General features: G+C 35.0%; 3 protein-coding genes and 2 non-coding genes across 5 annotated transcripts; 3 read left to right on the forward strand and 2 right to left on the reverse strand.

Moving 5' to 3' along the window:
* Nucleotides 1–185: 185 nt before the first annotated feature.
* Nucleotides 186–2,381, reverse strand: LOC111019596 (tolB protein-like protein). Its single transcript, XM_088128363.1, has one exon. It carries the CDS (start codon nucleotides 2,278–2,280, stop codon nucleotides 346–348), a length of 1,935 nt encoding a protein of 644 aa, XP_087984489.1. The 5' UTR covers nucleotides 2,281–2,381; the 3' UTR covers nucleotides 186–345.
* Nucleotides 2,382–3,065: 684 nt separating this feature from the next.
* TRNAA-UGC (transfer RNA alanine (anticodon UGC)) lies at nucleotides 3,066–3,138 on the forward strand. Its single transcript has one exon. It is a non-coding gene; the product is annotated as a tRNA-Ala (tRNA).
* Nucleotides 3,139–5,018: 1,880 nt separating this feature from the next.
* Nucleotides 5,019–5,091, forward strand: TRNAA-UGC (transfer RNA alanine (anticodon UGC)). The gene has a single exon. It is a non-coding gene; the product is annotated as a tRNA-Ala (tRNA).
* A 1,086-nt stretch (nucleotides 5,092–6,177) lies between these two features.
* Nucleotides 6,178–8,646, reverse strand: LOC111014027 (methyltransferase). Its single transcript, XM_022288626.2, has 9 exons — nucleotides 8,440–8,646; nucleotides 8,279–8,344; nucleotides 7,867–8,193; nucleotides 7,531–7,783; nucleotides 7,336–7,393; nucleotides 7,074–7,160; nucleotides 6,851–6,985; nucleotides 6,585–6,723; nucleotides 6,178–6,489 (listed from the first exon to the last, which is right to left on the reverse strand). The coding sequence occupies exons 1-9, from the start codon at nucleotides 8,535–8,537 to the stop codon at nucleotides 6,255–6,257; spliced, it is 1,398 nt and encodes a 465-aa protein (XP_022144318.2). The 5' UTR covers nucleotides 8,538–8,646; the 3' UTR covers nucleotides 6,178–6,254.
* A 3,399-nt stretch (nucleotides 8,647–12,045) lies between these two features.
* LOC111020034 (peroxidase 5-like) lies at nucleotides 12,046–13,600 on the forward strand. Its single transcript, XM_022296581.2, has 3 exons — nucleotides 12,046–12,327; nucleotides 12,642–12,840; nucleotides 12,972–13,600. Exons 1-3 carry the CDS (start codon nucleotides 12,100–12,102, stop codon nucleotides 13,550–13,552), a joined length of 1,008 nt encoding a protein of 335 aa, XP_022152273.1. The 5' UTR covers nucleotides 12,046–12,099; the 3' UTR covers nucleotides 13,553–13,600.
* Nucleotides 13,601–14,455: the final 855 nt, after the last annotated feature.

Consider the following 14,455-nt stretch of genomic DNA (forward strand, 5'->3'; position numbering starts at 1 on the left):
GAATTATGTTCGTTTTGACATAGAAACTTCTTAATTCATATCACTCTAATACTTTTGATATTTTAGTACAATTGTTTAGACCTCTCACCTAAGAGGACGAGACAATGATGGTGACAAAACCAATTTCTCGTTACAAATAAAAACTGTCCAATCAAATCCTTACACATTTTTTAATAAAGTATTAATTGAACAAACTCTTTCTTTTCTTTTTTTGATCATAGAATCAAATTCCTTTTCAAACTGACTCAACTCAACAACCTCAACTCAACAACCCTAAGAAAATTTTTGCTTTTTATTTTGAGAAATAAAAGGAAATGCTGAACCTACACGTGGCACATGCCATCATCAATTGAACTTTATCCAGAGCGGTTCATCAAACTCTCCCGTCAGCTTCTCTCCAGCGACCTCGTCCTTCAAACTCATCGCGGATAACGCCAGCTCACTCCCGTAATGCCACGTCGGAGTTCCATTTTCGTACCCACTCCACGTCAGCCTCCTCAAACCGGTCCCATCCAGTCGCACAACAAACAAATCGCCATATGGCTGAAACTGATTGGGCAGAGAAACCGGCTCCACCGTTACCCCGCCCAAATTCGACGTAAAGAGCAGCCACTCACCGTCCCTACTGAAGCACACATGGTTTATTCTCTCCCTGTCCACTTCAGCAGACCCCTCCAGTCCCGCCACGTGTATCCTCCGTAACCCCGAACCGTCCGGTCTGATGACGTAGATACTAAACGCTTCGCTGTTGTTCGGATTATGCATATTTGAAGAAAACGCAATGAGGTCTCCGACCGGCGACCAGCTCGGCATCGTGTCGATCCACGGGCCGTCCGTCAACCGGCGGATGCCGCCGTCGAACTCGCCATTGACGGCGTCCATAACGTAAAGATTCTTATGTCCCGACCGGCCGGATCGGAAAACCAGAGACTTCCCGTCCGGCGAGCAGGCTGGAAATGCGTTGTTGCCGGTGTCGTCCTTCGTAAGAATCTTTACTTCATAAGAAATGTCCTCGTTATCACCGTTGAGATCATCGTAGTTGATCGTGATCCGAGCGATCTGAACCGTCGTTCTCGGCATCTCGAAAATGGGTCCCACCGAAGTATAAATTACGTTTTTCTCCGTGGGGCTCCATGAATTGTAAAAAGCGGTACGATCTTTCAGTACAGTCCAGCTTTTTGAGCCGTCTGATTTAACGATCCTCAACCCCGAAAAACCAGGATTGAACGCAATGAAGTCGCCGTCGGGTGACGGCGTTGGAAACGCGCGGTTTATTCTGATCATACGGAGTCCTTTGATTGGGGAAGCAACCGGTTCGAGATGTGGAACCGTCAACTCTCCCAGAGCTGACTCGCCGCGGAACCGGTGGTACCCAATGGAATTCGAGTCCGGCGAGACAAAAGGGTTGTAATGATGGAAATCGGGATTCAACCGCTCTGTAATCGGGTCGAATTCGTTCGACCCAATATTGAAAATCTCGATGTGTCGGAACGCGCTGTTGCGTCGGCGGGTGGCGACGACGAGTCGTTTGCCGTCGTGCATCGCCGCCGGAGTAAAGCAGTGCAGACCCGCCGGGGTGACCCGGATCGGATCCGGCGGAGGAACAGAGACTTCAAGATTTTGGGGAATTTCCACTCTGTAAATGCTCCACCACCCATCCTCGGCTTGGCGGTGGAAGTAGACAACAGATTCGCCGGACCACGACGGCCACCCGCCGCGACCCGAAACCACAACCCGTCGGGTCGGATCCTCTTCTTTGAAAACGACAATTTCCGTGTTGAGTTCGTGAAATTCGCCGCCCCAAGGACGAGACCCATAAGAAGCAACAGCTAAAAACTTCCCACTTTCAGACACCGCCGGACTGTAATCGACAGACCCGCGAGGAGTCAGCCGGACAACCGAATCTGAGCCGTCGATTCCGGCGGAGTAGAGAGCGGACCAGCTCGTAAATGGCTTCTGGGGGTTCTCGTGAGCGGAGATGAAGTAGAGGCGGCCATTTTTAACGACGGGTCGGTCGTGGAAGCAGCTTCCGGGGGCAGAGGGGAGGGATTTGGCGGAGCCGGAGAGGTGAATTCGAGGGGCACCGGTTCGTTCGGAGACGAAGACGACGGATTGGTGGTCGCCGGCGAATTGGGCGTTGAAATTGACGGAGATTCCGTCGGTGAGACGGCGTTCGTTAGTGGGGAAATTGTTGTCGTCGATTGAAACGGAGAAGGTGTCGAAGCCGTACTGGGGACGGCCGACGGTGTTGAAGATGACGGCGCCGGAGGGGTTGTCCATGGGGGAAGTGAAGTGAAATCGATGCGGCGAATGTGAAATTGTGGAGTGAAGAGGCGATAAGGGATTTTCGGTCTAACTTAATGGGAAATGGTAGTGGATTGTTACGTAGGAGATGAGGTTATTTAGCTTGTTTTCTTCTCATAAATTATAAAAAAAAATATGTGAGAATTTGAAACGTACTTTTCTAACTTTTCAAAATATTATGATTTTATCTTTTCAAATAATATTACTAATTTGATATATAAGTATTTATGAGATATATAATCTTAGGTCGTTGATATGCTAGTATTGTTGATTCTTCCAATAATATATCAGCATGATATCAAATATAGATGACATGCATTTAAATAAAAAAAACAAACATTTAATTTAAAATTTGTAAAAAAAACAAACACAGTTAAATAAGAGAAACTGAGTCAATAAATATAAATAAAACAAAATAATATAAACATTTATATCAACACTCATAATAAAATTTTATTATTATTTATTTATTTTGCTACTTTTGCGAATGGCCCCAAAAACGTTTTCTTGGTTGACAAGTGAAGATCAAATTGGACTGGAACTCTCTTTATTTCTAGTCACAAAATAATATTTAATTTACTACGTTTTTGGTTTTCAAGATTACGGTACGTACCGAAATTATATAAAAATCTTTCCTTATTTGACAAGTGAGGTCGAAGATAAAGTTGGACTTATTCTCAAAAAAAAGAAAAAAAAGTAGTTGGACTGGAACACTTTATTTTTGATCAAATAAAATTACAAAATATTGCTTTCAAAATTCAGGGGATGTAGCTCAAACGGTAGAGCGCTCGCTTTGCATGCGAGAGGTACGGGGTTCGATACCCCGCATCTCCAACTCTTGGTTTATTTTTCTTTTTCCATTTTTCCGGATGATTGAATTAAACGCTGCCGTTTTGGTAATTTGTGGAGATTCAATTTTATATTTCAAGATAAAAGAAAAAGATTGGACGCCTTTATTTATTTTGGACCAAGTAGAACCGATTGCTTCTATTAAATTTTTAATTCATTATATAGCTAAAATAAGACATTTCAAAAGGGTAGTTTTTTTTGGCATGATTTTGAATATTTTGTCTAATTGAATATTTTTTTAGTTTACCATTGATACATGGATAATTTGTTTAATTTAATTTCGAAGAATTTTTATTTTTTTAGTACAACACATGAACTTACGACTTTTTAGTTGAAGATATGTGTCTTAACTAACTGCATTTGCATGAACCTCACCATAAATCGATATCAATAATAATGTCGAAACATTTTTTGTCATGATTGGAAGTATATGTCAAATTACCGCTGAACTATATGCTCACTTTGACAATAATAATGTCAAAACATTATTTAATTAAATAGTAAAACATGGTTTTGAAGTTATACTAATAATAAAATATTGAAAGAAAGCATGTTATTATTTATCTTTATAGAGTTAACTATTTACGGAAGTAATGGTAGAAAAATATAAATGATCATCAATTAATTTCATGGATAACATCTTTATTGCTTATCAATTTTCTTCACGCTTGAGATCCAAAATGATTTTTCTTCTAAAAAATATATTTTTTTCTTTATATTTTGTATTTGAAAAACATACCTTATTACTTATTTACTTTTATAAGATTGGATGCAAAAATTCTTGATTTTTCACTCACTCACTCTTCTAATTATGAACTTTAACTGATTGTCAAAAATCATCCTATAATGTAAATTTTGTTTCCTTACAACTACAAAATAAATTATAGCTGATTAACTAAAAGTTATCATAAAAGATTTTTTTTTTTTTTCTAAGCATGACATATGATCTATTAGTTCTCAATTTTAAATTCTACCATGGATCTCATAGGAAACGTAGCTCTAATAAAATATGCACAATAAAGTAAGATCCGATATAAATAATTATAAATAAGAATATTTTAATTTAATATATAAATTAATTTTTCTTGTCTTCACAAAGATGATCCAATGTAAAAATGTTGGATGAAGTCATACTTTACCGGCCATTTGAAGAGGAAATTTTTATTATGTCACCCCGTGCAATGTTTCCCTTATGAGATTGAAACTTTTAATTTCTATTAGTTTTGAAAAGTTTTGAGTTCTCTGGTAAAAGAAAGAACTTTCGTAGATGATATTCTAAAAATTAGTTTAGGACAAACGAAAAAACGACACAATGGCATGTATGACCACTCTATTTTATTATTATTTTTTTAATAGATGGTTTACGATTTAAATCTATATGCGGATGGACGTATCGATTCATCGAATAATCGTACCTTTATTAGATAAATTAACTTCTCTCAACACACGTGGATCCGAGCAGTCACATCCCATTGGCACTAAATAGTAATTTATGAAAATTTTCAAGAGCAAAATGGAAAAGTAAAGATTCTCATTCGTGACCCTATTTATATATTATAGACTACAAATTATAGATTTTGATAATCCATGTAAATAATGTTGAAATGACGATACAGTCAACCAGAGCATAACTCTTAAAACACATGTATCCAACTATGAGATTGAGAGTTTGAATCCCCACCCACATATATTATAATAAAAAAAACAACGATATTTGTGATATATGTGAACTATAAATTTTCAATTACCCAGCTTAGGCACCTCGACCCGAATATTAAAAATGTTAAAAAGAAAAATTTCTAAGTAGAAGTTCTCTGTAGATGTATTTATATATAAAGTAATTACTCGCAAAGCTTTCAAACCTTGGGGATGTAGCTCAAATGGTAGAGCGCTCGCTTTGCATGCCAGAGGTACAGGGTTCGATACCCTGCATCTCCACACCTTTTTATAAATGGCAGATTAATTTTCCTTTCTCCATTTGTCATTTTTCCGGACCATTGGAGTAAACGCTGCCGTTTTGGTAATTTGTAACATTCCATTTTATATTTCTGGGAAAAAGATATGGACGCCTTTATGGTTATTATTATTATTATTATTGACAGTAACTCAGTAAGTATAACCGATTGATTCAATTAAATTTTTAATTAATTATATTATATGGCTAAAATTTAGATATGAAAAAAAAACTCTTTTTTTTTCTCTGAAACTTGTGACTAGGTAGGAGTGTTTCTATGGTTGGATGAAACTATTTTTTGGGTATTTATTCATTCAATTGTAAGATGTTTTTAATAAGTTGGATTTAGACATTTTATATATAAATTTGAGCATTTTAATTAGTTTAATTTTGTGTCTAAGTTGAGTATTTTCAAATTTGTTTTTAGACATTCTTTTAAATATTTTGTTAGTTGAATCTATTTTAGTTTACTTCATTGATACACTGATATTTTTTAATTTAATTTTGAGGAAGTATTAATTATAATCATTTTCAAATTCAATAATGTGATGAAATTAAATATATGTTTAAATAAACAATAGTAATGATATTTTAATTATATGAGTTTAGGGTAGATCAAACCATAGACTTTAAAAATAAAATAGGTATCTTTATCTACTTGAGTGATTTTAATATACTAAAGAAAATTCATGAAATTTAAAAATCTCCATAATTCAAAAGTTATAATAGACCATATAAGTAACTTATGGTATGACTTGGATTAATGATCATGTCAGTCAATTTTCCATTACTCAAAATTGAATCTGAACCTATATTTTCTTTTTTAGAGAAAAAGTTATAACTGATTAAGGCACCTATCTTCGACCAAAAGGTTATGAGTTCGAATTCTCTCCTCTCCGTATTGTACTAAAAAAATACAATACTACTAAATGAGTACCTAACCTAAAGTTTCAAATTGAGATATGAATTATGGAAACAGCTACCAAACACATCTTCCAAAACGAAAAATGTGATCTCTTTCTTCATCACATGGTTCGAAACGAAGCTTGCTTTTGAACCACAACCAAATGGAAAAAGAACGTTCAAGAATAAATCATGAATATATGCTGTCTCATAATAAACCATGAAAATTTTCCAATTACAGCATCTAAGTAGCACAATTATTTCTGCATTTAGCAATTAATAAATGGTTTTCAGGGGAGATGCTAGATGGGACATACTTGACAAGCTGTGTTTCCAACCCACATTCCTTGAGCCACATTTGTCTTCCCATATCAATAATCTCCTTGCACATAAACCCCAAGACTGCCCTTTCTACTGCATTCATATTTCTTACAACGTCTTCTACCGTGCTTCCGTTCGTTCCACCGTCTTCCTTTTCACTGCCGTAATATGATTATCAGGTGAAGAGGTCAAGTAAAATGGCCATCATCAAACACAATGTTGCAAAATGATCGGTTAACGTGACAATGGTTACCTAGGTTGAAGATACGATTGTGGGTTGGTAACATCTGAAATATCTTCACTATGATTAGCATCCACTGCCCAACTAGTGAACCATGTAATAGCAAGGAATTCTTCTTTTGTGATTCCCAGTTCTAATAAATATCTCTTATCTGCAGAGATGGGGAAGGCCATCTTTAGCTTTAAACAACTATTGAGTACCTCTTTTGTCTATTAAGAACAGGAAAAAAGCTACTTCACTTGGACCATGTATTTGAAAGATTTAAAAGGACTACTTACTTGTGTAATGCTTCCATTGACAAAGGTGATGACAACATGTTGCTATAGCCAAGCCTTTCAATTTTGGCCTATCTCCATGCTGTTCAGTATGGACGTTATTAGATTGTTCGGCAAGGCAACATCTGAGAGCCAAATCTTTGAAATAAAATACGTATCAAGACAAATTTTCTTGGTGTAACAACTAAAATTTACAATAAAGATATCATTACTATGATTGAACAACCTGTTGCAGGTCCACAGAGGTGTTTACCAATAGCCAAGTAAGGAATATGCCGTAAAGATTCAACAGCATTCAGGTTTAGATCCTCGACTGTAAGAAATAATTTAACCATACTTGTGTCATCGAAAGTCAAATGAAGTTAACACTTAACATAAGAAAGAACTTATTTTCAGAGTGCAGGCATATGATGATAATGTACTTCTCTAGCTTGTTTAAGAGACAGTATTTGAAAATGCATTAGACAAAAAATACGAGAAAACCTTACTGTCAATTCTCAAACGCTCTAAAACCAAGCTCTCTTTCTGCCGCAATGATCGATCAGCCTAGCAGTTGCATTGGCATAAGAAAACACATAAAGATAAAGGATATAAAGCCAAATGAGGTTTAGGACTGCCACAACTTAACTAATCAAAACACTGAGAATCTAGACGTACATAAGAGCAAAATCTCGAATTTTAACCTTCAGTTTGTATGATTTCCGCTCAACCAGAAACACCCTTTTGATACCATAACAATCTGCCAGAATTTGAGTCAAGTAGCCTCTTCCTGCTCCAAACTCAACCACCGCTGGGGGAACATTAGTATCATTGCCATATGATCCGTTACTGTCACATTGTTCCCCTCCATCGCAATTCCTCAGCACTCCAAATTCCTCCAAGTTTCCGAGAATCGACGCCTGCTGCAGAACATGTTTTTCTTGAAATGGAATTTTCCTACCCAAAAGATAACAGAGTACATTTTACCAAAAAATCCAATAAATCGCATGAAAGCAGTTAATCGATAGCATCAAAAGTACCTATCTATTTCCCCTTTAATCCACATACTGCAAGCTTCCTTTATCCTACAAGAGTCTTGAATATCCTTGCATATCAAGCCATGAAGAGCCCTAATCTTCCCAAGAAGCCGATGAAATTCGGCTCCAGACATTCCATAAACGATATTCCTCTTCATTTCAGAGGAAAAGCTATCTGAAAAATCAGAAGCCTGTTCATTTGACGATATTGAATCTTCCTCCCCAGCATTGATGCCCTTTTGATAGAAGGGCTGGGTAGCCAAGGATTGTGCTTGTTTCAATAATGGACACCTCTTTACATGCCATTCGAGATTTTCCCGAAGCACAGAACTACAGAAGTAAATACAAAGAACAGAATAAACTGAGAATTGTTTTACCAAATTCGAAGAGGAAGATGGTGAGCGAGCGAGCTTACTGAGACGGGTCTACGGGACACGGAACCCATTGTCCATCAGCTCTGGAGCTGTGATTGCCACAAAACCTTAAAAGATTTCGAAAATCAAAGAGAAATTATCAGAGATCTGAGCGATTGAATTAGCCATTAGTTCCAGAGAGAGAGAGGGGTGGCGGTGGTACTTGGAATCGTTGATGGGAGCATTTGCGCAGAATCTGTTCTTCTTCGGAAGCCAAAACTGACAACGGGAAGCCATTTTTAGAGCTGATTCTTCACTCATTGGCACTTCTTTCAGACTCGAAACGAACCGTAAAACCCTACAAAATTCTTCCTCGCGGAGAATTGAATATTGGAGGTTGAGATCGAAAGAAACAGGAATCGCCACTGGGTTCTGTTTTGAATTATGCTGTTTGGATGCTCGACTTTTTTCATTCCCACACGGAACACGAATGGCCTTGACTGGGATAATTCTTATTTGCCTAGAATTAAATTACCATTTTACCTTTTTTTTTTTACATAATTACCATTTTTACCCTTAATTTGATATATATATATATATATATATATATATATATATATATATATATAAATCGGTTTTTACTCCTAAGTTGTATTAATATTCTATTTAAACTTTCAATTTCAACTGATTGAACATAAACTAAGTTTATTAAACTTAGAAAATGTTTTAAACCCGTGAGCATAGTTCAACGAGTTAAAACTTAATGTATATTTAAGAAAAATCTTGAGTTTGAATCTTCATTCCGTACTAAAAAAATAATAATAAAAATCTTAAAGAAGTGTTACAAATTTTGTATTCTATTCCATTTCTACTCATTCACCTACTAAATTTTATTTAAAAAAAAAAGAAAAAGAAAATAATAATAAAGAACTCTACAAACTTACTATTTTTCTCTCTTTTTTTTTTTTAAATAACACAAACTCACTTGTTTGATAAGAATCAAGCTTCTCTCACAAAATTAATACACAAAATCAACTATTAAATGTGTATAATATTTTTTTTAAGGATTTATCAATATAAAATATATGCTATAAGCCAGCTAACCTCAATTGGAACCTAAATTTAGTCCTTCTAAGTTTGGCCCAACAACTGACACTCGATCGTCTCAGCAATATTCTGTGTCAATTACAATCCATCTTTAAGAGCGGTTGATCAGCCCACAATCAACCCCAGTAAATCCCTCTCATATTATGCCCTCACTTGGGTCACGTGCCCACGTAACCAGGCTTGGCAAATGATTTTACTTTACCGTTTCTTTATAAAGACTTCACCAACAGTAACACAAGCGATGTGAGATAAAAAGGTTTCATGATTGCATCTGGTGTCATATATTTCTAACTAAAAAAACCATGTCGATTGGTTGATTTTAAATCTATTAAATTTTTGTATTCCTAACTCAATTAAAAATGGGGTATGTTTGGGGTAAAAATACCTGGGACACGTGAAAGACGCTCATTGGTGTTCAAGGAATAAAGTATCCTAGGTCCACCTCGAACCTGCCGAGGAGACTGGATTCGCCCATAAGGCTAAGTGTAAAAGAGCCCCGGTCTGACCTGGGAGGGTTTGATCTGCTCAAACCCGACAGGTTCGACGTGAAAAAGGACAAAGGTAACCGCCGGTCGTGAATATTGTCGGACCCGCCACCTATAAATAGAGGGCCTCATTTCACGCTCAGGTATCGAATCTTACCTCGAACTTAATATTGAGTCCGATCTACACTGACTTGAGCGTCAGAGAGTTTACCTTGTGCAGGTTCACTCTTGAGTTCAGATCGAGCCGGGGACCGGATTCGAGTTTGGTTCGTCAAACAGCGTAGTGCAATCCTTTGCATAAACAGAGTAATCGTTAAATTATATATATATATATATATATATATATATATATATATATATATATATATATATATATATATATATCAAAGACTTTTTTTAAAGAAGCATGAAGTAGAATAAAAAATTATTAGTACGTTATTCTTTTAAAAAATACTACTATCAAAATTGACATCAATGATAGTCAACGGTGTATTTTTTTTCAACTAAATTTTCCATGTATTGACCATTTCTTTTTCCACGTTTTTTTCATATCAAGCAAATTTCAACACTAAATAATTCTAATGATTTTTTTTTCTTTTTACATTTGAGAAGCTTTTCAAGGCTCATTTCTTAGACTATTTAAAAAAAAATTATTTATCTATTTTAGGATGAGAAAAATTACACAATGTATTATCATCTAACTATAGTAATTATACGTGTTTGATATACCTTCTAATTTAATCAGTTTTTTTAAAAGCATTGTTTCAAACGTTTTCTATACCATGGTTTTATTTCCTTAAAAATGATTTTAATCCCAACTTTATTTGGTTGCACTAAAATGGTTGTATTTGGTAACAAGGTTCATGTTTAAAAATAAGAAATTAAATTAAATCTTGATCAAATACAATTATATGTATTTGAAATTAAAACACAAGAAATTAAATAAACTAAATTAAACTTGTGAAGTAATAATTTGATTGAGTGTATTTGAAAACAATAAATTAATTGTGGATCAAATATATGAAACATGCCTTTTAAGAGGTTATTAAGTAACAACGTTTATGGTTCTTGTTTCTAGTTTCATATTTTTTATTAAAAATAAAATAAAATTATCTTTTGTAATTATTTATTGTTATTTATTTTTTATCAAAGAAATAAACAAAAACAATGGTTACGTGTTCTCTAAAACTTTAAATAAAAAAAAGTAAAAATTGTATATGAAAATTAATTTTTCAAAGTAAACATTCAAATTTTTTATCTAAGTTTTGAAGAAAATTGGAAACAAGAATAATAGCAAGAAACTTGAATTTTTTTTTTGCTAAAAATTTTAGACAATAATTTTAAAAACATTTTTTAAAATAAAAATAGAAAAATAGAAACAGTTACCAAAACGTTTATATTTCTAAATAATTGAAAATGAGAAAAAAAAAATAAACATTACCTCCCGACTCTCCACGTAAAAATAAGAGTGCATGAATTATATATATATATATATATATTTTTTTTTAAAGAGGGTGCATGAATTGATTGATTCTATATATCCAACCACTATAATATGAACATGAAAATGTTGACTCTCTCTCCCTACACCTACTTGGTCCAATGCAGCCAAGGTTTTCCTTTTTCCCCTCCTTCCTATGCCCACACAGCTTATTTTAGATTTAATATCGTCTACTAGGGTTTTTTCAAAGAAAAAAAAAAACAAAAAAAATCTCCCACTAGGGATTTCTTCTTCTAGTCAATTATAATCACCTCTCTCTCCAATTAATCTATTTGAAAAAAGAAAATACTTTGCTAGTAAGAACTAAATTTTATTATGGCCACTATTGAAAATCACAATTCATTATTTTTTTTTAAATCACAATTCATTATTATTTTTATATATATTTTATTTATTTTAAAGTCTCTATTATTACACGTCTTTTCTTTAATTGGTTATCAAACATTTAAAAGTAGTGAATACAAAATTGATCGATCATAAACAAATATTTTATTTGAGAAATCATGGAGAGAGGAGAGGGAAAGTTTCAATTATCTTAATATTAGTTCATCAAAAGAACACTTCAAACTTAGAAAACTTCCTATTTCACCAGCTTTATAATTTCAGCTCCTCTGCCAATTAATCAACAGCTTTCAAGTTTTCAACACACGGTTTCGTTTCACATAAGTAAATTAAAAAGACCAATTTTCTCACCCTCTCTGATTCATTTCAAGCCTATAAATACGTTTATCAGCATCACTTTTTTCTTCACAAACCCAACAAAAAAACTCATAATTACTTGGCCTCAATAATGGCTTCTTCTTCTTCTTGTTCTCAAAAGTTCAAAATTCTCCCCTGCATCATCTTCTTCCTCTCTTTCTCCACTTTGGCTTCTGCAAGCCTACATGTGGGTTTTTATGCATCATCTTGCCCTTATGCTGAGGCCATTGTCAAGGATGCTGTGAATAAAGCCGTCTCTCAAAACCCCGGCATCGCGGCCGGCCTCATCAGAATGCACTTCCATGATTGCTTCGTTAGGGTACGCTTCTAAACTCTCCTCGAATTTTTTTTGCTCGGTTAGATATCCCTCAACTTCAAAAGATTTAAGAAAATTTTTAATATTCAAAATTTTGTATCTAATAGAATTAATATATCTTTTTAATACTTGTCTCTTAATAGTTAGTGGATAATATAAGAGTTTGGCCTAAATAAATAAACACAACGGTGAAAAGTGCGAGACCAAACTTATGGTTTAACTAATTAATATACCTTGCCTTTTGGAGCTCATTTGAATTATATTATTTTTGAGAAGTTTTATTTGATTTATAAGTTTCTTATGTGTTATCATTTCAGGGTTGCGATGGTTCTGTGCTTTTGGAATCGACATCTGGAAATCTGGCTGAGAGAGAACATCCTGCAAACTTTCGGACATTACGAGGTTTTGAGGTTATTGATAAAGTTAAGGCTCAAATTGAGACAGTTTGTCCCAACATTGTATCTTGTGCAGATATTCTTGCTTTCGCTGCCCGCGACAGTGCTTGTAAAGTTGGAGGTATTAAACTAACACCAAACCCAAAAATTTAAATGAATAGATTATAATACCATGTTTTACTACTTTTAGGTTAAAAAAATTTAAATCGATAGGTCATAGTAAATATAATATTTTATTCGTACTTTTAATAGGTATCAGTTATGATGTGCCTACTGGCCGTCGTGATGGACGAATCTCGATAAAGGAAGAAGCCGGAGCTCTCCCTCGTCCCTCTTCCAATGCCGATCAACTCATCGAGAACTTCGCTCGGAAAGGGCTGTCAGCGGCGGAGATGGTGACTCTCTCCGGCGCCCACTCCATCGGAGTAGCCCATTGCCCCACCTTCGCCAATAGGCTTTATTTCTTCAACGCAACTCACCCACAAGACCCTTCCATGGACCCCTCCTACGCAGCTTACTTGAAGAACAAATGCCCGCCGCCGAGTAGCTTCGCCGGTGACAGGAGCGAGCAGCCGGCAGTGGCGCTTGATTTTTCCACCCCCAATCGGCTGGACAATCAGTACTACGTGGAGCTGAAGAACCGCCGTGGGCTGCTGAGCTCCGATCAAACATTGTTGAGCAGTTCTTCAACCTCAAAAATGGTGTTGAAGAATGCTGAGTATGGCTCCAAATGGGCTGCCAAATTTGGGAAGGCGATGGTCAAAATGGGTTCCATTGATGTTCTCACTGGATCGCAAGGTGAGATCAGACGCCGTTGCAGCGTTGTGAATTAATTTCAGAGCTTCAATCTGAACACCTGATTGAACTTTTTGTTGTTTCATTACCGAACAAAAGAAAAAAAGGTTTCTTGTTTTGTTAAAATTCATTGATTTTTTACTCTTGAAGTGTATATTATTTCTCGTTTTTATGTAATTCTTTCATTGTTATTTTGAAGCTTTTCTTGTAATTCATTTTTCTTATAAATGTTATGGTAGTTGGAATAATGAAAGCATATTCGAGTTCAAGGAGAAATTTTTGTTTGTATTCGTCTTATTGCCTTTCCTCATTGGATTGAGAACTTTTTTGTAAAGCCCCATAAGCCAGAATCAAGGGTGTTGTTATTGTTAGGATTATGGAGTTTAATTATTAAATAGATATAGCATATGTTGAAACTAATTAAGATAATAAAAGACTCTAATTCAAACCAAAGGTGTTAACGATCTTTGAATTTTATAGAAATATTAACGAAAATGTTGATAAAATATGAATATCACAAAAGTCTCGTTAACCCAATTTTTTTTTGCCAATGACCTAGAACAAATGGCTTCAATTACGACTTAACGACAAGATCCAATAAATGGAAATTATGATAAGTGGGGAAGAAACAACAATACATAAATTATATTCGAATATAAAACCTCTTACTCTGATAACATATCAAGGATAAATAAACTATTATTAAACTCAAAAGCTTAAGTTGATAGATTGTGTCATTTAATTCATACATGAACCTCTCAACAACGGGCAATTAACTAATTGCGAAAGCATTTCAAGATGAGGATTATGTTTTGAAGCTTTTTCATATCATTATATCATGTTGTGAGCATGTGCTTTAGAATTTTTTTTATTACTCCGGAGTCGGGTGGCCACCTTTATGGTAGGAGCACTGTTCCCATACCCGTACATTCGCAACAAGT

The sequence above is a fragment of the Momordica charantia genome (genome assembly GCF_013281855.1).
Source record: "Momordica charantia cultivar OHB3-1 chromosome 9 unlocalized genomic scaffold, Mcharantia_2.0 BLBB01000009.1, whole genome shotgun sequence".
In the NCBI taxonomy this organism is placed as follows: Eukaryota; Viridiplantae; Streptophyta; class Magnoliopsida; order Cucurbitales; family Cucurbitaceae; genus Momordica; species Momordica charantia.

Bases quoted from the DNA above. Each gene is read 5' to 3' on its own strand.
- LOC111019596 (XM_088128363.1), bottom strand. From the start codon at position 2,280: ATGGACAACCCCTCCGGCGCCGTCATCTTCAACACCGTCGGCCGTCCC.
- LOC111014027 (XM_022288626.2), bottom strand. From the start codon at position 8,537: ATGAGTGAAGAATCAGCTCTAAAAATGGCTTCCCGTTGTCAGTTTTGG. The intron at 6,986-7,073 runs GTTGTTCAATCA...TTTATTTCAAAG, and splicing joins CCTCTGTGGACCTGCAACAG to ATTTGGCTCTCAGATGTTGC. The intron at 6,724-6,850 runs GTAAGTAGTCCT...CCATCTCTGCAG, and splicing joins TCAATGGAAGCATTACACAA to ATAAGAGATATTTATTAGAA.
- LOC111020034 (XM_022296581.2), top strand. From the start codon at position 12,100: ATGGCTTCTTCTTCTTCTTGTTCTCAAAAGTTCAAAATTCTCCCCTGC. The intron at 12,328-12,641 runs GTACGCTTCTAA...TTATCATTTCAG, and splicing joins TCCATGATTGCTTCGTTAGG to GGTTGCGATGGTTCTGTGCT. The intron at 12,841-12,971 runs GTATTAAACTAA...TACTTTTAATAG, and splicing joins CAGTGCTTGTAAAGTTGGAG to GTATCAGTTATGATGTGCCT.